The sequence below is a fragment of the Idiotropiscis lumnitzeri genome, chromosome 2 (genome assembly GCF_059441095.1).
Source record: "Idiotropiscis lumnitzeri isolate Australia: NSW breed Sydney's pygmy pipehorse chromosome 2, RoL_Ilum_1.0, whole genome shotgun sequence".
NCBI lineage: Eukaryota > Metazoa > Chordata > Actinopteri > Syngnathiformes > Syngnathidae > Idiotropiscis > Idiotropiscis lumnitzeri.
Genome location: NC_142392.1, coordinates 16,420,324 through 16,443,881, shown reverse-complemented (window position 1 = coordinate 16,443,881; position 23,558 = coordinate 16,420,324). Strand labels below are relative to the sequence as shown.

General features: G+C 44.1%; 2 protein-coding genes across 2 annotated transcripts in view; one reads left to right on the top strand and one right to left on the bottom strand.

Annotated features, from left to right (window-relative positions):
* Nucleotides 1-23,558, bottom strand: part of LOC148341826 (uncharacterized) — a 447,376-nt gene that overhangs the window by 400,966 nt on the left and 22,852 nt on the right. The window lies entirely within an intron of this gene.
* Nucleotides 43-5,862, top strand: LOC148341827 (uncharacterized). Its single transcript, XM_088283777.1, has 3 exons — nt 43-129; nt 2,668-2,767; nt 4,453-5,862. Exons 1-3 carry the CDS (start codon nt 43-45, stop codon nt 5,853-5,855), a joined length of 1,590 nt encoding a protein of 529 aa, XP_088139903.1. The 3' UTR covers nt 5,856-5,862.

Sequence of the window (23,558 nt, the reverse complement as noted above, 5' to 3'; positions counted from 1 at the left end):
GAAGGAGTAATCCTCACCTCCGGTTGCTCTCCTGGCGTCATCATGTTGCATTTCATGGCTGCCACCGCCATCATCGTCTCCGCCTTTTTGGACGCACGCATACCGAGCGCTTTGTCCGCGCTTCTTCCGGCATGCTTTGTCCGCTGGTCCTGTGTGTTTAAAGGAACTACACCAACTAGTCTTTGAGCAGTCATCTTTACGGTGACCCTTTTCGCCGCATCGCCAACACGCCAGCTCCGTCGGCGGTCTGCTTTTCTTCTTTTGCGCCGCCCGTGCGTTCATCACTGTCCCTCCGGCCTCCTCGGCGAGTGATCCTGTGTCTTCCGCTGCCTCGAAGTTCCATAATTTGGCCTTGAACTCCCCCAGCGAAACGTCCGTTGAGCCGTGCGTCACCATTAACGTGAACGGCTTATATTTTTCCGGTAGCCCTCTCATAATCATTGCCATCATCAACCCTTCGCTCGGCGCTTCACCCGCGCGTCTCAGCGCCGTGATATTCTGTTCAGCTCTGATGACTTATTCAGTCACGGTCTCTGTGTCCGCTTTCTTCAGCGCCGTCATCAATGTATAGGGAGACAATGCGGGGCCTACCTTTGCCGATATAGTGTTCTCTCAACACTGAGGGTTTCCAGGCCCTTGTCTTTTGTGTCTCTGAATATGAGTTGTTAGCGCCATTTCACAAATGTTTATATTTTTATGGATAATGATTGCAAATATTTGTTTTTTGCCATTTGTATGTTTGTGAGAAGAAATTATACATTTCTTTGTCTTTTGTAATTATTTTGATTTGTGGAGTGAAATGTGTCAACGTTAGAGGGCGCAATTCTTTATTTACTGTAATGCACGAAGAACAAAGTGTTTTTTGGTTGAAGAAGAAATAAAGATGATGGCGAAGGAGCAACACGGTCTTTTTGTCGTGCTTCGACCATCAGTGTTTGTTCACGCGTAAAAAGTTGTTTTTATTCGCCACCAAACGAAGAGGTTGAACAACGAAAATAAGAAGAAACTAATTTAATCTAAAATAACCTCTACACATAGCATTTCCATGAGCTGCCCTCACATTCACAGCACTTCATGGACAAATACGACGAAGCACATTCTCTACATTGGCTGTAGAAGATGCAAACATACCAAATTGGGCACTGGAGGACTCACACAGACGCTATCAAAAGAAACACATTCCGAAAGACAGAACAATTGGAGAACGGAGCACATGCACATACGCATACACACACACAGACATATACATACACTTGCACATACACTTGCACATACACGCGCACACACCGACAAGATTACAAAAGAATGCCAGCGGAGAGAGAGACGGAGGGACTGCCCGCCGGAGAAGGCCAGCCTTCGCGTGCCAGTCTTGGGGACCAGACGGGAATCAACTTATCCAGACGATGACGAACCTGGGGAGGACCTTCCCTTGGACGTGGACCCGTGCCGTGGGAGGGAGCGAGGACGACCGATTCAACCTACATTACCTTTGACATATAAAACTCCTATAAAAACTGAAGCTGGGCTGAAAGATGGCGCGCATTTTTCGACTGTGCTCGCCCGAGTGCAGTTTTCTCGTGAGATTAAGAAAAAGACGCCCAGATATCTGTCTTTGTACTATTTCCTGAACTCCAGAAATTGAAGAAACTAAATATCGGAACTCTAATCAGTTGTTGAGTCTTTTTTTTACCCTTTTCTTCTTGAGCACAAAAAACGAACACGCATTGGAGTAAGTTTGGCTTTTAAAGGTTGATTTATTAACTACTTCTTATTTCCACGGTGACCCAACTCCAACAATAACATGACAAATATTTGTCATCTCATCAATATTTGCACAACAGAGTACTGAGTTTCGAGATCCTCACTATAATAGTTCTCAAAATTATATTTCTTGTCAATTTAGCTTAGTTAAGGGATATTTTATTGACAATCTAATATCAATCTACAAAGACAGAAAACAAATTGGTGGTGGTGGGGGGGCGCGAATCTTTTTCTTCTTGGTAGGGGCGGGTGTGAAATAATTGAGAAGCACTGCTAGTATATGCAGACATTATATTCATACAATCTAGCAGCCCGAGTGAACCACAGTATTGTTGCAAGTTCGGAAGGAGAAACGTAAACGTCCCACTGCTGTTCCAGCAGCGGCTTCTCGGGAAATAGGCGGAAGTGACGTCGGAGCGAATTTAGTTATTTTGTTAATTTTTTTCATCAACCGAATTAAAATGTTATATAAAATATATATCAAAACAGAACAGCCAGGGGTAAAAACAAACACAGAGGCAAAGAAATATATTTGAAAAATACGCGCTTAAAGCATGACGTCATAAGCAAGCGCGCAGCTTCCGAAGGACCTCGACCACATCCACCGACCCGTCCACACCGAAATAAAAACAACCACCGCTACATTTTTCTGATTTAGTGTAGAACTGACTGTAATTTTTTCACAGGATGTCCAGTGCTACTCTAAAGGACGTCGACATAATTCATTAAGTCTTTGTGTCACGATAATCTCATTTTCGCGCGTTGATGCTTTTCGGCGTAGTTAGCATAACTTGTTAGCTAGCTAGCCGCTAACGAAAAGAGGCACATGACTCATCGCCAAGCAGAGATCAAGTGTGGATTTTTTGGAATTATCATTTGAAAATGTGTGCAAGAACGACACCCAAGTACAAAGAGGAATTTTGTGGAATAAAAGAAGAGAACGAGCAACATCTTCAACTGCTGGACGAAGGTTGCAACCAGCCTCGTGTTGTGCTACACAAAGCAGGTTTGTACACGTCTTACTCTCATTTGCTTTGTAAAGAACGACTTTCTATCGTTAAAAATGTGCATCACAACATTAAGTTGTTTGGGGAAATGCGTTCAAGGTTATTGCCGTTTTATTTTTAAATATTGCCTTTTACTTGCAGGTCTGCTGAACATTTGTTTTTGCCAAATGAAATCAGTGTAGAAAATATATGCCAAATAATAACCATTAGTGGGGGCTAAACGCCATGTTTTTTCCCAGTATAAAATTTGAACTGATTATTTAACATTTTACATTTTCTGTTTTTTATATCTTGTTCAAGCAATTCCTTACGGAAGGAATTCTGCTTGAATCTAAAATATGTGCACACTGCGGCGAAAACATTAATGGCGGTTGATCAATTTTAGTGGATAAAACACAAAATACGTTGTTTTTTTTTTAAATCAAGTACGTATTGGTCTTATTTATTTATTTATTAACTTTGTACTGGCTTCGTCGGGTGCAATTCAAGTTTTGTGCACATGTGCATCGTTTCACCCCATCCAAACATTTAAAATACATTGAATGCATCCATCCAGGGTTGCACGGATCTCATCAGTGAACAAGCGCATGCTGCAAGGAATGCATCTGCATCTTTGGCTTACTATGGGCTTAAAAAGGGAGTACGCCACAACCCCCTTTTCTACCAACAAGGCCAGGAACATTTAGTTCCTGGTCATAAAGTTCCTGTGGCCCAGGTGGTTTGCATCTCCCCCACAACTCATAGTTCCCGGTAATTTTTGCAAATGACGATGACGACGGAATAATGGGAGGTGTTGTGTTACTTTGTTACTCATTACTGACACCCGATGGCTGTTATGCATCATTGCAGGTACAAAATAATTAAGTGAACTCTAATATTATTATGGTGTATCTTAGTCTAATTTTAATACATATTGGATAACTTTAAAATATACGGTCATTATTCAAATATGTCAACATGAAAGTCAGAGTGAAAGTGTTGTTGCTTAATGCTTATGTGTAAGAACTTTTACTCTTCAAACGTAATTTTGTTTTAAAATTTATTTCAAAACAGAAATTTTATAAAAATAAAAAGGGTAACGTCGGAACTTACTCGCAGGATAAATGTCATTTTGGGTTAAAAAAAAGTAACGTAAATCATACAATAAATAGCGACTCTGATGCCAGGGCTCCTTGAATTCTTTTAGGGATCCAGATTATAATGGAAGCAAAAAGTACCCACGATGAAACTATCCATAAATGCAAAATGAAATACTTGAAAACATATTTCGCTTGAAGGATTCCTATTTTATCAATGAGATTATGTTGCGATGGCCCCCAGTGGCCCCCCATTAATATCTTAGGGTCCCACAACAGGTGTTCCATCAGACGCACACGATAGTGTGTGCTAACTTCAGCTCGCTTCCAGAAACGTCTGTGACTATGTCAGGAATGAAATCGGGCATTAGCCGCAACGTGCTTCCTTTTTAAATGCTCGTTTATCACTGTTGTGCTGCTAAAAGGAGGTTTACATCGTAGGACGTAATTTTGTGAAATGCCCCCATGGTCTGGTCCAAATCGGGGTCGCATGCATTGCTCCGTGTGCGGCAGGCACAAGTTAAGGTAGCACGGGAGAAATAATATAAGACAGTCGCCGCCTGAACTTTGACTTGACCAAACCAAATTTGTCTTTTTGTGTCCCGCAGACGTCAGTGTATACGATCTCCGTTCTGTGAAAGAGGAGCCAGACTTGACTCACATCAAAAAGGAGGAGGAAGAGGCGGAGGTCAACAAGTCACCAGTGAACGTTGTCCCTAAAAAGACTGAAGAGGATGAGAGTGAGGACAACAGAGGGGCGGAGCCGACAAGCAGCAGCTCAAGTCATCACTTGACAACAGAAGGTGATGAAGACCACTGGGGGCCATCACAAGCACAAAATGAGGGCACATCAGACGCTCATGACGATGATGATGATACTAATGATGATGATGATGATGATGGGCAAGCCAAAGGTGAAAGGGCATGTCACACTGACTCATTAACTTCAAAGCTGTCGTTAAAACCGCACACGAGAACACACAGTGGAGAAAAACCTTTTTCCTGCTTGGTTTGTGGTAAAAGCTTTTCTCTAAAATCAAATTTAACATACCACACAAGAACACACAGTGGTGAAAAACCCTTTTCGTGCTCAGTTTGTGGTAAAAGCTTCTCTCGAAAGACTCATTTAGTAAGGCACACAAGAACACACAGTGGAGAAAAACCTTTTTCTTGCTCAATTTGTGGCAAGAGTTTCTCTCAAAATTCTCATTTAACAATCCACACAAGAACACACAGTGGTGAAAAACCCTTTTCGTGCTCAGATTGTGGGAAAAGCTTCTCCCATAATTCTAATTTCACAAGGCACGCAAGAACACACAGTGGAGAAAAACCTTTTTCCTGCTCAGTTTGTGCCAAGAGTTTCTCTCAAAAGTTGCATTTAACAAACCACATAAGAAAGCACAGTGGTGAAAAACCTTTTTCCTGCTCAGTTTGTGGCAAAAGCTTTAATGTAAAGTCATTTTTAACAAATCACACAAGAACACACACTGGAGAAAAACCTTTTTCCTGTTCAGTTTGTGCCAAGAGTTTCTCTCAAAAGTCGCATTTCACAAGCCACACAAGAATACACACTGGAGAAAAACCTTTTTCCTGCCCAGTTTGTGCCAAGAGTTTCTCTCAAAAGTCGCATTTCACAAGCCACACAAGAACACACAGTGGAGAAAAACCTTTTTCCTGCTCAGTTTGTGCCAAGAGTTTCTCTCAAAAATCGCATTTCACAAGCCACACAAGAACACACACTGGAGAAAAACCTTTTTCCTGCCCAGTTTGTGCCAAGAGTTTCTCTCAAAAGTCGCATTTCACAAGCCACACAAGAACACACACTGGAGAAAAACCTTTTTCCTGCTCAGTTTGTGCCAAGAGTTTCTCTCAAAGGTCAAGTTTACAAAGCCACACAAGAACACACAATGGAGACAAGCCATTCAGTTGCAGCGTTTGTGCTAAAACATTCTTCACTAAACAGCATGCTGAGAGACACAATTGTGCTGGTGAGAATTGCAGCGATACTTGAAGATTAAAAAAAGAAAAAAAAAATGAAAGAACCGACTCTTTGTGGTAAAATGTAAATGTGATTTTCAATAAAATATGATGAAATTGAATTTTGCAAAGCTCTTTTATTGACACTAAGCCAATGTGATCAGTGCCAGAAGAACCATTGTGTCTGAGTGATGGTGAGTTTTTTTGTGTGTTAACATCAAACATGTAAATAAAATTTATTGCCTTTGCCTGGAATAACATTTGTTAATGTTTTGCTTTTCAGTTGTCTGTTTAATCGTACCTAATGGAAACGGTGTGAGAAGAAACGGTGCTTATGAAATCGTTGCCTTCCACAATCATCAATGAAATCACTTGTTCCACTTGCTCAACTGGCCTTCATTACGCTGTGTGAAAAGGTGAAAAACTGATCTCGAAGTTGAACTATAAAAAGAACCAGAAAGAGAAACGCAAATAGTCTCAATTTCTCTCAAAGGTTTTGGAATGTCAGGAGTTGGCAACTTGATGGCGACTGGAGTCAGCGCTGGTTTTCGCGCTGTGTTTGGCTGGCTCGTATATGTATGGTCCATTGAACATAACTCAAACTCTTCGAATATCCCCTCACATACATTTAATATTTCACTTTCTGAATAAATTTCTGACTGGCTAAATACACTTTCTAGGTTGAGCTCTATCAAGCGTTTGGGGTTTGTTGCGAAGCAGAATCTCACTTCGGAAAAAAACTATCATTTTGTCAATTATACCTGTTAGAATAATATTAAGAGGTTATTATACATTTGCCGTGACACAGTTTATTTTAATACGTAGTGCATATAACATGTCGCAGTCTAGTGAAGTAGACTATGCTTGAGTGTTTGCAGTTTGAGTGGAAATTCAGGAGAAAAGCTGATGCAAGCAACATCGTGCTGAATCCTGATAAGAGATGTTTGCTGAAGTCTGCTGCTACTACGACGACACCTATGCTAAAAAAGAATGTTGAGAATAATAAAGAAATTCTTATGAAGTGGCTACAGAGAAATAACATGAACAATTATTAACAAATGTAATAAAGAGAAGTTGATATCACACGGCACAACATTAACTATACGGTATAGGTTTTGTTGCTAATTTTAGTTCACACATTAACTAACAACTCTGGGAACAGCCACCTGCACCCAGGTTAAGTCGACTCCAAATCAACATGAAAGAAGTGCAGACGTGAGCAGGATCAACAACAGCTGCGACCAGAATAAACATACCCTTGATCTGTTGTGTAAACCTGTATTGTGATATAACTCGTGATTTTCAATAAAAGGCCCAGGGAGGTGCAGTAAGCTTCAGAGATTCGACAGGATCACTGGGGTATCATCTCTCCTGGCTGCCAGACTCTTGCCACTTGGTGTTCGTGTCTATTTTTGTCTCTGATTCTTCCGTGACATTTCAAAGTTCGGGCTGGATGGTGACTGGATCGAGCGGAGAGAACAGTGACGGCTGAAGAAAGACTGTGCACAGCAACTAGTATTTAAAACCCTCATCTTGAGGCCAGCCTCTCTAGAACATCCCGACGCGCGGCTCGGTCACCGTCCGACTGAACCAGAAGGGACAACACGGAACACCAGGGGTAAGATAAAATATATTATGTCTGATTGACGAACCTGACACCTGTCCTAATGTTCTTGTTAAAAAGTCTGACAGCAGCCGGCAGGAAGGAGCGGAAAAATCTCTTCACTCTATCACTGAAGGAGTTTTGGCGTGCTCCGAGAGTGTCATTGAGTGGGTGGGCTGGGTTGTCCAGCATTGATGACAGTTTCGCCGTTATCCTCCTGCCCCCCACTGAGTCCACAGAGTCCAGGGAGCAGCCCAGGACAGAGCTGGCCCTCCTCACTAGTTTGTCCAGTCTCTTTTTGTCCCGGCCCGAGATGCCTCCTGCCCAGGAGACCACTCCAAAGAAAAAGACAGATGAAACCACAGAGTCATAGAAATTCCTGAGGTGTGTCCCCTGAACGCCAAAGGACCTCAGTCTCCTGAGTTGGAAGAGTCTGCTCTGCCCCTTCCTATGGAGAGCGTCTGTGTTGTCGCTCCAGTCCAGTTTATTGTTCAGATGAACATCCAGGTACTCTTAAGTTGAGACCCTCTCAACGTCTGTTCCCTGGATATTCACTGGTGCAGGTGGAGAGTGCCAACTCTTGCAGAAATCCACCTCCAGCTCTTTGGATTTCCCAGCGTTGATTTGGAGGCGGTTCTGCTGACACCAGTCCACAAAACCCTGCGTAACCCCTCTGTACTCCCGATCGTCTCCGTCAGTGATGAGGCCGACAATCGCAGAGTCATCAGAGAACTTCTGCAGGTGACAGGTAGAGGAATTGTATTTGTAGTCCGAGGTGTAGAAGGTGAATAGGAAGGGAGCCAGAACAGTTCCCTGCGGCGCTCCTGTGCTGCAGAGGAGCACGTTAGACACACAGTCGTGTGTTTTCACGTACTGTGGCCGGTTTGTGAGGAAGTCATGGATCCATGTGATGAGGTGGTGAGCCACTCCCGCCTGCTCCAGCTTGTCTCCCAATAGGGTGGGCTGGATAGTGTTGAAAGCACTGGAGGAATCAAAGAACATGATCCTCACAGTGCTCCCCGCCTTCTCTAGGTGGGAGAGTGAAGTGTGGAGCAGGTAGATGATGGCATCATCCACACTGATGCCAGGCTGGTATACGAACTGGAGTGGGTCCATCGAAGAGCTCACCAGGGGGCGCAGATGGACGAGGACCAGTTTCTCCAGGGTCTTCATCAGATGAGACGTCAGCGCCACTGGTCTGAAGTTGTTGAGCTCCTTCGGATGGGGGGTCCAGGAAGGATGTTTTCCACAGCTGGGGGACTCTGCCCAGCTTCAGGCTCAGGCTGAACATGTGCTGGACGATTCCACACAACTGGTCTGCGCAGGATTTGAGGAGCTGGGAACGAATCCCACCTGGACCCGCTGCCTTCCTTGCCTTTATCTTCCTCAGCTGGTTCTTCACCTGAGATGTTGTGAGGAACAAGGCTGAGCAGTAGGAAGTGGTGGTTGTCTGATGTGGCAGGGAACTGAAGCCTGTGGGGGGGAGAGGAGAGAGGAGAGAGAGGGGGAGAGAGGGTCTCATTCGCAGCGGCAGGAGGGCTTGGTGGGGGCTGCAGCAGGGGAGACTAAGCGGGGGCACGCATCTGATCAAACATATTGAAAAATAGGTTCAACTCAATTGCCCAATGAAGGTCCCCCCCTTCTGGGGCTTTGGTTTCTGTGGCCTGAAATGGTCTTCAGGCTCATCCAGACATCCATGGCATTATTACTCTGCAGCTTTTCCTCCATCCGCATCCCATAGGACTTTTTCCCCTCTCTGATCCTCCTTCTCAGCTGACGTTTCTCTTCAGCTCTTCCTTGTCGCCTGACACAAAAGCCCTGTTTTTCTCCTTCAGGAGAGCTTTAATGTCTGGTGTGATGCATGGTTTGTTGTTGGAGAAACATCTTACTGTCCTGGTGGGAATGGTGTTCTCCATGCAGAAATTATTATAGTCTGTAATTGTGTCCGTTAGACCATTAGTGTCCTCCCAGCGAGCTTCGCTGAATACTTCCCACACAGTTGTGTTGAAACAGTCCTTTAGGGCCTCCTCTGCTTCTCCAGACCCTCTCTGAACTTTGCCTGTCACAGCTGGCGGCCTGCGGACCAGAGGTTTGTACACAGGAAGGAGAGCCACCAAGTTGTGATCAGCTTTGCCCAGCGAGGGGAGGGACAGTGATGTGTATGCCTCCTTGGTGTTGGCATAGAAAAGGTCCAAGATTTTATTGTCTCTGGTGTGGCAGTCACATATTGTGTGAATGAAGGCAGAGAGGAGGAAGGAGAAGCATGATTGAAGTCACCAGTGATAAGGAGCAGGGCATTTGGGTGTTTTGTTTGTAGCCTACTCACAGCAGCAGTCAGTACGTCACAGACTGTCTCACTCTTAGCAGACGGAGGTTCGTACACCGCCACCGAGATCACGTGACTGAACTCTCGTAGGACGTAATACGGACGCACGCTAACAGCTAGAAGTTCAATGTCCCGACTGCAAAGTTGCTCCTTAATAGTGATGTGCTCAGGATTACACCATCTATCATTAATAAACACAGCCAGCCCTCCTCCTTTCTTCTTACCGCTTTCCAGTGTCCTGTCCGCACGTAGAATTTGGAAGCCGTCCAATTTGACGATGGCGTCCGGCGTTAGCTCTGTTAGCCAAGACTTCGTGAACATCAGCAAGCTAGCCTCCCGGAAATTCCACTCGAGACGGGTTAACGCTGTTAGCTTGTCCATTTTATTGGGAACAGATCTAACATTCCCCATAATAACGGATGGGAGGACAGGGTGCTATCGTCTCCTCCTTGCCTGGTGTTTAGCCCCCGCATCCCCGTCTCTTCCTCCTCAGCTCCCGGGGGACATCGGGTCTCGCTCCGGCAGCCGGTGCGGGGTTAGCACGGAGTGCTAACAGGTGATCTCTTGTGTACACGATCGATCCGTAACTCAGAGTTATGTCTCCGGACACGGTCGCGCAAAAAACAGCCCCCAGCAGCAATAAAACCACCACAAGTTTGATGTCCATTGCTGTGATGAGGTGAAATAAATAAATAAATAAACAGGGTAAAGGGAAAAACACACGAAGAAGGCTCAACGGTGAGCCAGTGCTGCTGAAACAGGCAGCCACTTGCGCGGTGCCGAAAATCATCATCATCATTATCATCATTGTCGTCTTCAGGAGCGTGGGACGATGTGTACTCACTATGTGCTTGTGATGGCCCCCAGTCGTCTTCGTCACCTTCTGTTGTCACGTGATGCTTGGAGGCTCCGCGTGTCTGTTGTCCTCACTCTCACCCTTGTCTTCATCTTCACTCTTTAAAGCCGTGATTCTCAAATCGTGGGTCGCGGTGCGATGCTGAGGCGGGCGCGTGGGACCCTGGGGAACATGCTTTTTTTCCGCCGTAGTCCATCTGAACGATGCATCGTTTTGGGACCGAAAAAGGCGATCTCAGACAACACGAGTTTGAGCTCGTCAAAGCTGTTTGTGCCCCTAGTTCACGCAGTATTGATTAAAAAATATATATATAGCGTCGGCCTGTCGCTGGTTGTCCTGGAAGTGATTTATTTTGCCGCTACTTAAACGCCCTGCGCTAAGCTTTCTTGCGCCGCAGCAGAACGGACTTTATTTGAACTATATCTAAGTCCGCGCACAGGAGCAGCAACAAGATACGTGATGGCTAATAAACGACTCCACGAACAAGTAGCGTGCTAATCGAGGAGGCGAGGAGGTGCTAAGCGCGCTAATCGCTAAAATGAATTGTTTCTATGTACGCTCGACGTTTAACAGAAGTCTGACTTGAACTGCATTTGGGTGGAGAGCCAGCAGCTATGAACAGAAATGTTGTATTGCAACCATTAAGTATCTAAACATAAAATGAAAGGAACACGGAAATGTCTGACGTCATCACGACGAAGTGGTTTGATTTCAAACGTATAGTAACTGTAATGATAGCAGTTATATCATTAGTCAGTAGTTGGCAGTATTGCCTGATGTGTGTTTAGTTACCAGACGAACTCGTGTGTACACACATAGACGAGAATGCAAATCAATAACTAAAGAGACACAAGCTTGCAGCATCACTGTACCTGCGTGACTTCTTAAGATAGAAGACAAAAATTTACAGTAACCATTAAAAAAAACGTATAGTCACCATAATTTTTTTTTTTTTTTTAAAACGTATCGTAAATGTCATGTAATGGTACTAATTTTGTATTTGCGACGGTGTTGCACCTTTACGGTAACTGAGTGTCACAGTTGTCTCGCAGGGGGTCTCGCGAGATTGTTCATGCAAGTGCGGGCAGTTGTTGCAGTGGTATCGCCATTAAAACGTGTTACTAGACAAGAGCCTCGTTGCCATCATTTACATGGTGTCAGAAGTAAACTCGAAACAATGGCCAAGTTTAATCCCCCGACGGGTTTCCCCTTTGATAAGCCAGGAGAGTGGCCGGACTGGAAGCAGCGATTTGTGAGATTTAGGACCGCCACTAAACTCGACAGAGAAGAGGGTGCGGTGCAGGTGAGCAGCCTGATATACGCCATGGGTAGTGAGTCCGAGGACATCTACAAGTCGTTTACATTCGCCGAAGATGGACACAGAAATGACTTTGACCGAGTACTCTGCAAGTTCGATGACTATTTCGTGCCACGACGGAATGTGATACATGAACGCGCATGCTTCCACCAGCGCGCACAGCGGCCGGGCGAGAAGGCGGAGACTTTCATTCGGGTGTTGTACGAGCTCTCCGAACATTGTGACTTCGGCGCGACCCGAGAGGAGAACATTCGCGACAGGATCGTCGTGGGAATATTGGACAAGGAGGTTTCACGTAAACTGCAGCTGATAAACGACCTAACGCTGGCGCGGACGATTGAGACGGTCAGGCAGTGTGAGGAGGTAACGTCCCAAATTAGCATGCAAGGAGAAGCAGCTGGGATGGTACATGAGGTGACCAATAAATTTAAAAAGCGCACCAAGCAACACTTCAAGCAGAGGGAGAGCTGTTATGGACAATGTGGAAAATGTGGGAAAGCCAAGCAATAATAAGGATGAAATGTGTCCTGCTAAGAAATCTACATGTAACTCGTGCAACAAAGTGGGACATTGGAGCAGAGTGTGTAGGAATAAAAAAGCGGTGAGTGAAGTCACAGAGCAATCGGAGCAACAGCAACCGTATTTCCTTGGGTCAGTGAGAAAAGCAAATGGAACTTCACAGCAATGGGCCGTGAAGTTGTTGCTGGGATCTACACCAGCAGAATTTAAAATTGACACAGGGGGAGACGTGAACGTCATCTGCGAACAGACCTACCGTTCGCTCACTCCCAAAACACAACTGCAGCCTGCTGACATTCCACTTGATAGTCCAGGTGGTGAATTGCAGTGCTTAGGTCTGATCCAAAGCACAGTTACCTATAAAGGCAAAACCTACCCTCTCGCAGTTTATGTTATTCGTGGTCGCACGGTGAATAACCCCCTCAGCCGGCCAATGTCTGTGAAAATGAACCTGGTGAGGAGAATAGATGAGTTGGTGACCAACAGAGGTCACATACAAGCATACGGTGAACATGGGACTTTAAAGACTGAACCGGTGCGAATACAATTAAAAGACAATGCTCAACCATATGCCATACACACGTGTTCCTCTGCCCATGCTGCAAAAGGTGAAAGAAGAGTTACAGAGGATGGAACAAAATGGCATAATAGAGAGGGTTACACAGCCCACTGACTGGTGTGCACCCATGGTGCCAGTCCTGAAGAAAAGCACAGGAAAAGCCCGCATCTGTGTCGACCTCAAAAGGCTGAATGAGGCTGTTAAACGAGAACGGTACATTTTGCCCACAGCTGATGACATCATAGCGAAACTAAGCGGAGCTACAGTCTTTTCTTCCTTGGATGCAGCCAGCGGGTTCTTCCAGATACCCCTCCATCCAGACTGCTGTAGGCTCACTACATTCATCACTCCCTTTGGCCGCTTCAACTTTAAACGACTCCCGTTTGGAATTACAAGTGCACCAGAGATCTTCCAGAGGAAGATGATGGAGACTCTACAGGGCCTTGAAGGGGTTGAGGTCTTCATGGATGACATCCTGGTGTACGGGGCTACTGAGAAGGAGCACGACGACAACTTGGAGAAGGTGATGCAACGCATCCAGACTGCTGGCCTGAAGCTCAACAAAGATAAGTGTTCAATTAAACAGAACCAGCTGCGATTCCTTGGACACCTCATCGACAGGTCTGGCATCCGGCCAGACCCAGAGAAGGTGGAAGCTATACGGCAGTTGTCGCCACCAGGTGATTTGAAAGAGCTGAAGAGGATATTGGGAATGGTCAATTACCTAGGAAGGTATATTCCAAACCTCTCAACGGTGGGTCAGCCAATGCATGAGCTCCTGAGGAATGATGCCGTCTGGACTTGGAGTCACGCTCAACAAGCAGCTTTTGAGAACATTAAGGAATTGCTAACAACTGCACCGGTGCTTGCCTACTACAATGTGGGGATGCCAACTGCTGTGTCGGCTGATGCGAGCAGTTATGGACTGGGTGGTGTGTGACTGCAACTCCATGGAGATCACTGGAAACCTGTAGCTTATTGCTCCCGAAGGCTAAGCGATGCAGAATCTCGCTACGCACAGATAGAAAAGGAAGCATTGGCTGGTGTCTGGGCGTGCGAGAAGTTCGACAGATACCTTAACGGACTGGAACAGTTCAAGTTGGTAACTGATCACAAACCACTTGTACCTCTCATCAACAATCAAAGTTTGGACAATGTACCCTTACGTTGCCAGCGTCTTCTCATGAGACTAATGAGATTCAACCCTATCGCTGAATATGCTCCTGGGAAAACCCTGATTGTTGCGGACGCGCTGTCACGCAGCCCGCTACCGAACGCAAACACTGTAAACGAAACGCATAGCGATGTGGCCTGTTATGTGGCTAGTGTGGTGGAAGGGATCCCGGCATCTACAGGCAAGTTGGAGGAAATTAGGGTAGCGACAGCCGCTGACCCCGAACTTCAATGTGTTGCAGGGCTAATAGAGAGAGGATGGCCTGAGCACATCAGTAAAGTGCCAGTAGTTGCTAGAGCATATGTCAGTGCACGATGGCCTAATTCTGAGAGGGTGTAGGATTGTTGTGCCACGATCAATGAGAGGGGAAGTACTTCAGAAAGTTCATGAGGGACATCAAGGCCTCATCAAATGTAGACAGAGAGCGGGTTCATCCGTGTGGTGGCCCGGACTTTCATCGGAAATATGCAAGCTCGTGGCATCATGTCAAGTGTGCTACGAAATGAGAAGAAGTCAACAAAAGGAGCCACTCCTATCCACACCGTTTCCGGAGCGACCTTGGAAGAGAGTAGCCATGGGCATCCGTGAATTTAAACAACATAACTACCTTGTAATCTCGGATTACTACTCAAGGTTTATTGAAATATTACACCTGCCATCTACAACGAGTGCACAAATAATAAAAGTTTGAAAACCGTTTTCCCTAGATTCGGCATTCCAAGTGAGATTGTGAGCGACAATGGTCCCCAGTTTACAAGTGCTGAATTCCAGCAGTTCTCTAAACAGCTCGGCTTCTAACACTACACGTCCAGCCCTCATCATCCAAAAGGAAATGGACATGCAGAAAGAGCAGTGCAGACAGCTAAGAGGATCCTGAAGCAGGAGGACCCTGTCATGGCGCTCATGTGTCATCGAGCTACTCCCTGTTCCATGACAGGCTACAGCCCAGCTGAGCTGTTGATGGGGAGGAAAAATAGAACGACACTTCCAACACTGGAGGAGAACCTCAAACCTAAGTGGCCCAGCAGGACAGATGTGGAGGAGACAGATAAGAAGGAAAAGGCTAAACAGACTCACTACTTCAACCGTCGCCATGGAGCCAGAACTTTGCCTTCTTTACATCCAGGTGACCAAGTGTTTTCCAAATTGGATCACGAGAAGTCATGGTGTTTGCCAGCTGCGGTTTCATGAGAGAGTACAACACCTAGGTCTTTCCTCATCCGGACACCACAAGGAGCAGAACTGAGGCGGAACCGCCGTCACCTCAAACCTGGGCCAGTTCCCCAGTCAGTCCCAGCAGCATCCGAAGACTACAAGCCGACGGATGTCCATCCTGTCAACACCGGCAGAGACGACACCGCTTCTGTATGCCGGAGCGAGTCGACATCCTCGACTTCCCCACCTACTCGGGTGGTGACCCGTTCTGGGCGGGTGTGCAAACCAGTCGACAGGCTTGACCTGTGAGACTGAGACTCATGGTCCTTGGGGAGAAAAGGAAAAGAAAAAAAATGGGAAAAATGGAAAAAGAAAAAAATTCTCATGCTGTTGGGATTTGTTTGATTGATGCATATTTCAGGTTAACTTGATTTCTGAGAGGCATCTTTACTTTTTTGCATTTTGCAGCCCAGTTGGGGAAAATGTGTGCTTGTTTGATGTTATTGAAAATAACACAAATGAGGGGAGATGTCATGTAATGGTGCTATATTTGTCTTTGCGACTGTGTTGCATCTTTACGGTAACTGAGTGTCACAATGGTCTCGCAGGGGTCTCGCGAGATTGTTCATGCAAGTGGGGAGTTGTTGGAGTGGTCTCGCCAATTAAAACGTTTTACAAGACAAGAGCCTCGTTGCCATCATTTACAATGACAGTGCTCCACACAGCCAGGAGCCAATCATATCACAGCGGGGTGTGTCCTATTCTTCCGCATGCGTGCAGAGCAGACTGCGGTTTTCTCGAAGGAAATCCTTTCAATGCAACTTTGAAAAACGACGCCATCTTTCATTCGTCTCGTCGAACAAAGAGAAGCACACGAGTTATCCCCAAGCAGAGATCAAGTGCGGATTTATTGGGATTGGCGTTTGAAAATGTGTGAAAAAACGACACCCAAGTACAAAGAGGAACTTTGTGGAATAAAAGAAGAGAACGAGCAACATCTTCAACTGCTGGACGAGTTAACAACCAGCCTCGTGTTGTGCTACACAAAGCAGGTTTGTCTCATTTGCTTTGTGAAGAACGACTTTCTATTGTTTAAAATATGCATCACAACATTAAGTTGTTTGGGGAAATCGTTCAAGGTTATTGCCGTTTGATTTTTTAATAATGGGGGGGGGCTAGCAGCGAGAGGGTGCACAGAGCTGAAGGAAGCAGGACGGCTCTCTGTCTCACTCTCCCGGTCGACCGGTAAAAATGCACAACAATACCTGCTTTTTCCCTGGTGTCAGTCACCTTTATCTGGTGCAGGAAGCTATTTCAGTCGGCAGCAAATTAAGCTCTCCCAAAGGCCTCAGGGCATTTCAACCTGACACCTCATGTTTCAAAACTATGCTTACAGGTTAATAAAAGGTCACAAAAACATGGACCTCTTAAACAGGAAAACGTGAGTTCAGTGGTAACAGAGTTGTGTCTATGCTGGCAGTTTAGCAGGAAGCCACAAAAACAGATGCACGTCTTGAACCGTGTTTGACAGGAAACCGTTTAGCAGATGTGTGACCCAAACATGTCTTGCAAGCTGAAATCGTTCGAACAACAGGAAGAGTGTGGACGGGTGTGATAAAGTCAAAGTGTTCATGTTTTTCCATTCTTTATGAGTTTGCATATACAAATTACTTTGCTGTGCTTCAATAAAACGCCGCACAGGAGTGGGATAGCTTTTCTCTTTGACGGACTGCCCCTTGCAAGTGACAAAGTCAATCTTGGCTCGGTGATTCATTTGTGCAGGCTTGTCTCGTTTTTGCAAAAACTCTGTCTGACATATCTTGTTCAAGCAATTCCTTACGGAAGGAATTCTGCCTGACTGTAAAAAATGTGCACACTGGGGCAAAAACATCAATGGCGGTTGATCAATTTTAGTGAAAAAAAAAAACAAAATATGAAGTTTTTAAAAAAAAATCAAGTCCGTGTTGGTCTTATTTATTTATGAACGTTGTACTGGCTTGGTCGGGCGAGAATCAAAGAACCTCGGGTGGCCCTGCACTGTTTTGTGCACGTGTGCATCGTTTCACCTCATCCAAACATTTAAAATACATTGAATGCATCCATCCAGGGTTGCACGGATCTCATCAGTGAACAAGCGCATGCTGCAAGGAATGCATCTGCATCTTTGGCTTACGCTGAAATTAAAAAGGGAGAACGTCAGACCCCCCTTTTCTACCAACAAGCCCAGGAACATTTAGTTATATCTCTTAATGCAAAATGAAATACTTGAAAACATATTTCGCTTGAAGGATTCCTATTCTATCAATTTGCATTATGTTGCGATGGCCCCCAGTGGTCCCCATCAATAAGTTAGGGTCCCACAACAGGTGTTCCATCACACCCACACAATAGCCTGTGTGTGCTAACTTCAGCTCGCTTCCAGAAACGTCTGTGACTATGTCAGGAATGAAATCGGGCATCAGCCGCAACGTGCTTCCTTTTTAAATGCTCGTTTATCACTGTTGTGCTGCTAGAAAATGGAGGTTTACATCGTAGGACGTAATTTTGTGAAATGTCCCCATGGTCCGGTCAAAGTAGGGGTCGCACACATTGCTCCGTGTGCGGCAGGAACAAGTCAAGGTAGCACAGTGGAAACATTATAAGACAAAGTCGCCGCATGAGCTTTGACTTGACCAAACAAAATGTGGATTTGTCTTTTTGTGTCCTGCAGACGTCAGTGAAAACGATCTCCGTTTTGTGAAAGAGGAGCCAGATTGGACTCACATCAAAAAGGAGGAGGAGGAGATCAACAAGTCACCAGTAAACATTCTCCCTATAAAGACTGAAGATAAAAAAAAGGATGAGAATGAGGACAAAAGAGGGGCGGAGCCTACAAGCAGCAGCTCAAGTCATCACGTGACGACAGAAGTTGATGAAGACCAATGGGGATCATCACAAGTACATAATGAGGACACATTATCAGACACTCATGACGATGATGATGATGATGATGGCCAAGCCAAAGGTGAAAGGGCATGTCACACTGACTCATTATCTTCAAAGTTGTCTTTAAAAGGGCACAGAAAAACACACAGTGGTGAAAAACCTTTTTCTTGCTCAGTTTGTGGGAAATGCTTCTCTCGAAAGTTTGATTTAACAATCCACACAAGAATGCACAGTGGAGAAAAACCTTTTTCTTGCTCAGTATGTGACAAAAGCTTCTCTCAAAAGTTTCATTTAACAATCCACACAAGAACGCACAGTGTAGAAAAACCTTTTTCTTGCTCAGTTTGTGGCAAAAGCTTCTTTCAAAAGTTTCATTTAACAGTCCACACAAGAATGCACAGTGGAGAAAAACCTTTTTCTTGCTCAGTATGTGACAAAAGCTTCTCTCGAAAGTCTTATTTAGTAAGGCACACAAGAACGCACAGTGGAGAAAAACCTTTTTCTTGCTCAGTGTGTGCCAAAAGCTTCTCTCAAAAGTTTCATTTAACAATCCACACAAGAATGCACAGTGGAGAAAAACCTTTTTCTTGCTCAGTTTGTGGCAAGAGTTTCTCTCAAAAGTCGCATTTAACAACCCACACAAGAACACACAGTGGAGAAAAACCCTTTTCCTGCTTAGTTTGTGGAAAATGCTTCTCTCAAAAGGCAAGGTTAATAGCACACACAAGAACACACAGTGGTGAAAAACCTTTTTCCTGCTCAGTTTGTGGTAGACGCTTCTCCGCAAAGTCAAATTTAACTTGTCACACAAAAACACACACTGGAGAAAAACCTTTTTCTTGCTCAGTTTGTGGTAAAAGCTTCTCTCAAAATTCAAGTTTAACATATCACACAAGAACGCACAGTGGAGAAAAACCTTTTTCCTGCTCATTTTGTGCCAGGAGTTTCTCTCTAAAGTCGCATTTACGAAACCACACAAGAACACACAATGGAGAAAAGTTGCAGCGTTTGCGCGAAAAAATTCTTCACTAAACGTAGCGCTGAGAGACACGATTGTGCTGGTGAAAATTGCAGCGATCCTTGAAGCTTAAAAAAAGACAACAAAAAACTGAAGGAACTGACTCTTTGTGGTAAGATGTAAATGTGATTTTGAATAAAATATGCTTTTTTATTGACATTTAGCCAATGTGATCAGTGCCAGAAGAACCATTGTGTCTGAGTGATGATGATTTTTTTTGTGTGTTTACATCAAACATGTAAATGAAATTAATTGCCTTTGCCTGGAACAACATTTGTTAATATTATACTTTTCAGTTGTCTTTTTAATCGTACTTAATGGAAAAGGTGTGAGAAGAAACGGTGCTTATGAAATCGGTGCCTTCCACAATCATCAATAAAATCACTTGTTCCACTTGCTCAACTGGCCTCCATTACGCTGTGAAAAGGTGAAAAACTGAACTAGAAGTTGAACGATAAAAAGAGCCAGAAGGAGAAACGCAAATCGTCTCAGTTTCTCTCAAAGGTTTTGATTTGTCAGGAGTTGGCAACTTGATGGCGACTGGAGTCAGCGCTGGTTTTCTCGCTGTGTTAGGCTGGCTCGTATATGTATGGTCCATTGAACAAAACTCAAACTCTTCAAATATCCCCTCACATACATTTAATATTTCACTTTCTGCCCAAATACACTTTCTAGGTTGAGCTCTATCAAGCGTTTGGGGTGTGTTGCTAAGCAGAATCTCACTTCGGAAAAACTATCATTTTGTCAAATATACCAAATATTTTTTTTCATGCTTTATTATATTTTTTATACATTGGATTATTTATATAATGAAATAGGGAAATATTAAAATTGGCACCCACTTACAGACCTAATTTAATTAATAAGAAATATAGAAACATTTTATAAATATTGAACACATTGAGAAGAGTTCATTTTGAAATAAATATTGAAATATAAAAAATACTTAAGTATTAAATTAATTCAATAACCCGACCCCGGATGAGCGGCAGCCAATGGCTGGATGGATGGAATAATTTAAATTGCATACATATTCAAATGAACAAATTTGTTAAGAAATATTCAAGTGTGAAATAAAAAGGTTTAAATTAATTGATATAATTTTGCATCTTAAAATAATTGAATAAATATTGTAGTATTACATCAGCAAGCTTAAATATACATTGAAATTAAAAAAAGTCATGTATTTTTAAATGGCCTAATATAGATCTGGGAAGTAATTCTCTTTATGAAACTATGAAGGGACTGGAGCTCACAGAAGTGACCAGTCTTGGTTCTGAAGTTCCGATGTAACCATATACTGCCCTGAGAGAAAATAGGCCTGAGCATTGTTTATGGTGGGGACAATTCTCTCGCCAGGTCAGTGACCTTCCAGGGTATGGAAGTAATTTAAGGTGCCTTCAGCGAAGTCCTACTTTGTCCTACTTGAATGAATCCCCATCAAAATACCATCATTTATGACACCACGGCTGGACAAATAATATCCAGAAACACACTTACGCACCACTGAGTGAGTGTTGGACGATATAGCTTCTCTTGAAAGGTCCGACTTGAAAATCTCCTTGCAAGTGTATCTGCAATTAAATCCACAGGACCGTTTCAAACTTGTCTTTATCTTCGGGTTCATTGAATACCTCGATGGCCTCGGCTCCGGCATTGGTTCGCAAAAGGGCTATTTTTCTTTCGTCCGCTCTGTTTCCGACTCCCACGACGGCAAGGTAGAGCAGGAATTGTTGCTTGAACTCACGTCCACATTTCCCGTCATTTTCAGCGCTTCTGGTGGCCTTACGGAGTCCATCTCGCGTCAGTCCTTTTCTTGACCCGCGACCTGGTACAGTGGAACCTCGGTTCTCGAACGACTCTGAGGTCGAACAAATCGGAGTTCGAACAACAAAAAAGAGAAATTCTTGCTTCGCAGTTCGAACAAACCTCGGAGTTCGAACGCCGGTACGACGCGTGAGTGCGTCCGCGAGGATGGGATGCTGAGCGGCGTACGGGTGTAGATCGCTCTCTCTCTCTCTTCGTGACCAACTGTTGTCGCGTGCGGACGTGCTGCGTTTTGCTCTCGCGTTTTATATAGGTGTACGAAGTGTTTTAGCCCCAAATCTTGCCTCCAAAGAAAGTCAGTGCAAGCAGCAAAGGAATGGTTTCGGTGTTCGAACAATTCGCTTTTCGAACAGGGTTCTGGAACGGATTATGGTCGAGAACCGAGGTTCCACTGTACCATGTAATGTTCTGTCTTCTATCTTAAGAAGTCACGCAGGTAACGTGATGCTGCAAGCTTGTTTCTCTTTATTTACTGACTTGCATTCTCGTCTATGTGCAGACACACTTGTTTGTCTGGTAACCAAACACACGTCAGGCAATACTGCCAACTAGTGACTAATGATATAACTGCTATCATTACAGTTACTGTTGGAGTTGGGTCACCATGGAAATGAGAAGTAGTTTGTAAATCAACCTTTAAAAGCCAAACTTACGCCAATGCGTGTTCGGTTTTTGTACTCAAGAAGAAAAGGGTCAAATAAAGACTCAACAACTGATTAGAGTTCCGATATTTAGTTTCTTCAATTTCTGGAGTTCAGGATATAGTACAAAGACAGATATCTGGGTGGCTTTTTCTTAATCTCACGAGAAACTGCACTCGGGCGAGCACAGTCGAAAAATGCGCACCATCTTTCAGCCCAGCTTCAGTTTTTATAGGAGTTTTTTATGTCAAGGGTAATGTAGGTTGAATTGGTTGAATTGGTCGTCCTCGCTCCCTCCCACGGCACGGGTCCACGTCCGAGGGAAGGTCCTCCCCAGGTTAGTCATCGTCTGGATAGTTGATTCCCGTCTGGTCCCCAAGACTGGAACGCCAAGGCTGGCCTTCTCCGGCGGGCAGTCTCTCCGTCTCTCTCCCCGCTGGCATTCCTCTGTAATCTTGTTGGTGTGCATGTGTGTGTGTGTATGTGCACGTGTATGTTCAAGTGTGTATGTGCGTGTGCTCCGATCTCCAATTGTTATGTCTTTCGGAATGTGTTTTTTGCGATAGCGTCTGTGTGAGTCCTCCAGTGCAATGTGGAGAATGTGCTTTGTCGTCTTTGTCCATGAAGTGCTGTGAATGTGAGGGCAGCTCATGGAAATGCTATGTAGGCAAATTTGTTCTCGCGACTGAGAATTTCAATAAAGTTCACACATTTAAACTAAGTACTATAAATTTAGCATCTAAGAATAATATAATAAATCAGTAAACATCAGGCCTACAATCCCAGTTATTCTTGTGACCCGTGCTTCTAATTCAATTTGATAAATGCTTTTTGTTTCATCAATGTTTAAAATATTCAGTGAATATGAACCTGCTAACTTTAATAATCGACATTCTGTCCCGTATGTGTTTAAAATAATGCCAGTCATCGTAATACAATCCTTCAATCCCCGCCGAAAAAATATCTTACCATGAAAATGAAAACGCAACCTGTGGCCACAAAAAATGCATGCGGCAAGAAATATACTATGACCCCACCCCCTAGTGGGGTCGATCCCAATCAAAGTTATATTAGACAACAAAAAGTAACAAATTAACTAGTGCCGTCCCGCAATTAAAATTCTTAACTAAATAATTGCAACACTACCGTCATTAATTGCACTCAATCACCTTTTTAAACTTGTTTGTGAAGCTTGTATCAGGCACTTGAATAAGATATTGTAATTAACGTAGACCCACCAAATTTTATATCTATATCTATTTCAATTCCCAGACTGTTGTAAAAGCTTTCTTTGAATATAATTTAGACAGTGGCATCCTCACAGGCATTGCCCCCAGAAACAATTTTCCAACGTATACATTTCGTTGTGCCGATAATCACCACAATCCAGAAGTGTTGGTTCGCAATAATGTCCCAATGATATCCAGCTAATATGGCACAATGTTAGAATTTGGCTTTGCAAGATGGGCAAATTATTCCTGAATTTAAAAAAATGTAGTTCACTGAGTTCAAATATCTAACTGTTTAGAGATTATAAATTAAGCCCTGAGCTAACGCTCCAATTTTGACCGTTCTTTGGCAAATCTTTAAAGCAAGCCAAATGAAATAGTAACCATTTATGATAATAATAAAAAATAAAATAAAAATCCCACAACTAGAATTACGCAGATACCAAATTAAACCATTTTTTACGGGAAGAATAGGTGCTCTCCAAGACGTAGACAGCTCCAAGACCGCTGCAGTCTTCACCTCCTATTGTCTCCCGAATGCCTCCCTCCACCTCCAGGCTGTGCCAACTCTGATTCTGTCAACTGGG

What these genes read in the sequence shown, in the direction of transcription:
- LOC148341827 (XM_088283777.1), top strand. Translation starts at nt 43, where the DNA reads ATGTTGCATTTCATGGCTGCCACCGCCATCATCGTCTCCGCCTTTTTG. An exon ending in CTTTGTCCGCGCTTCTTCCG is followed by an intron (nt 130 to 2,667) that starts GCATGCTTTGTC and finishes ACGACACCCAAG; the next exon opens with TACAAAGAGGAATTTTGTGG. An exon ending in TGTTGTGCTACACAAAGCAG is followed by an intron (nt 2,768 to 4,452) that starts GTTTGTACACGT and finishes TGTGTCCCGCAG; the next exon opens with ACGTCAGTGTATACGATCTC.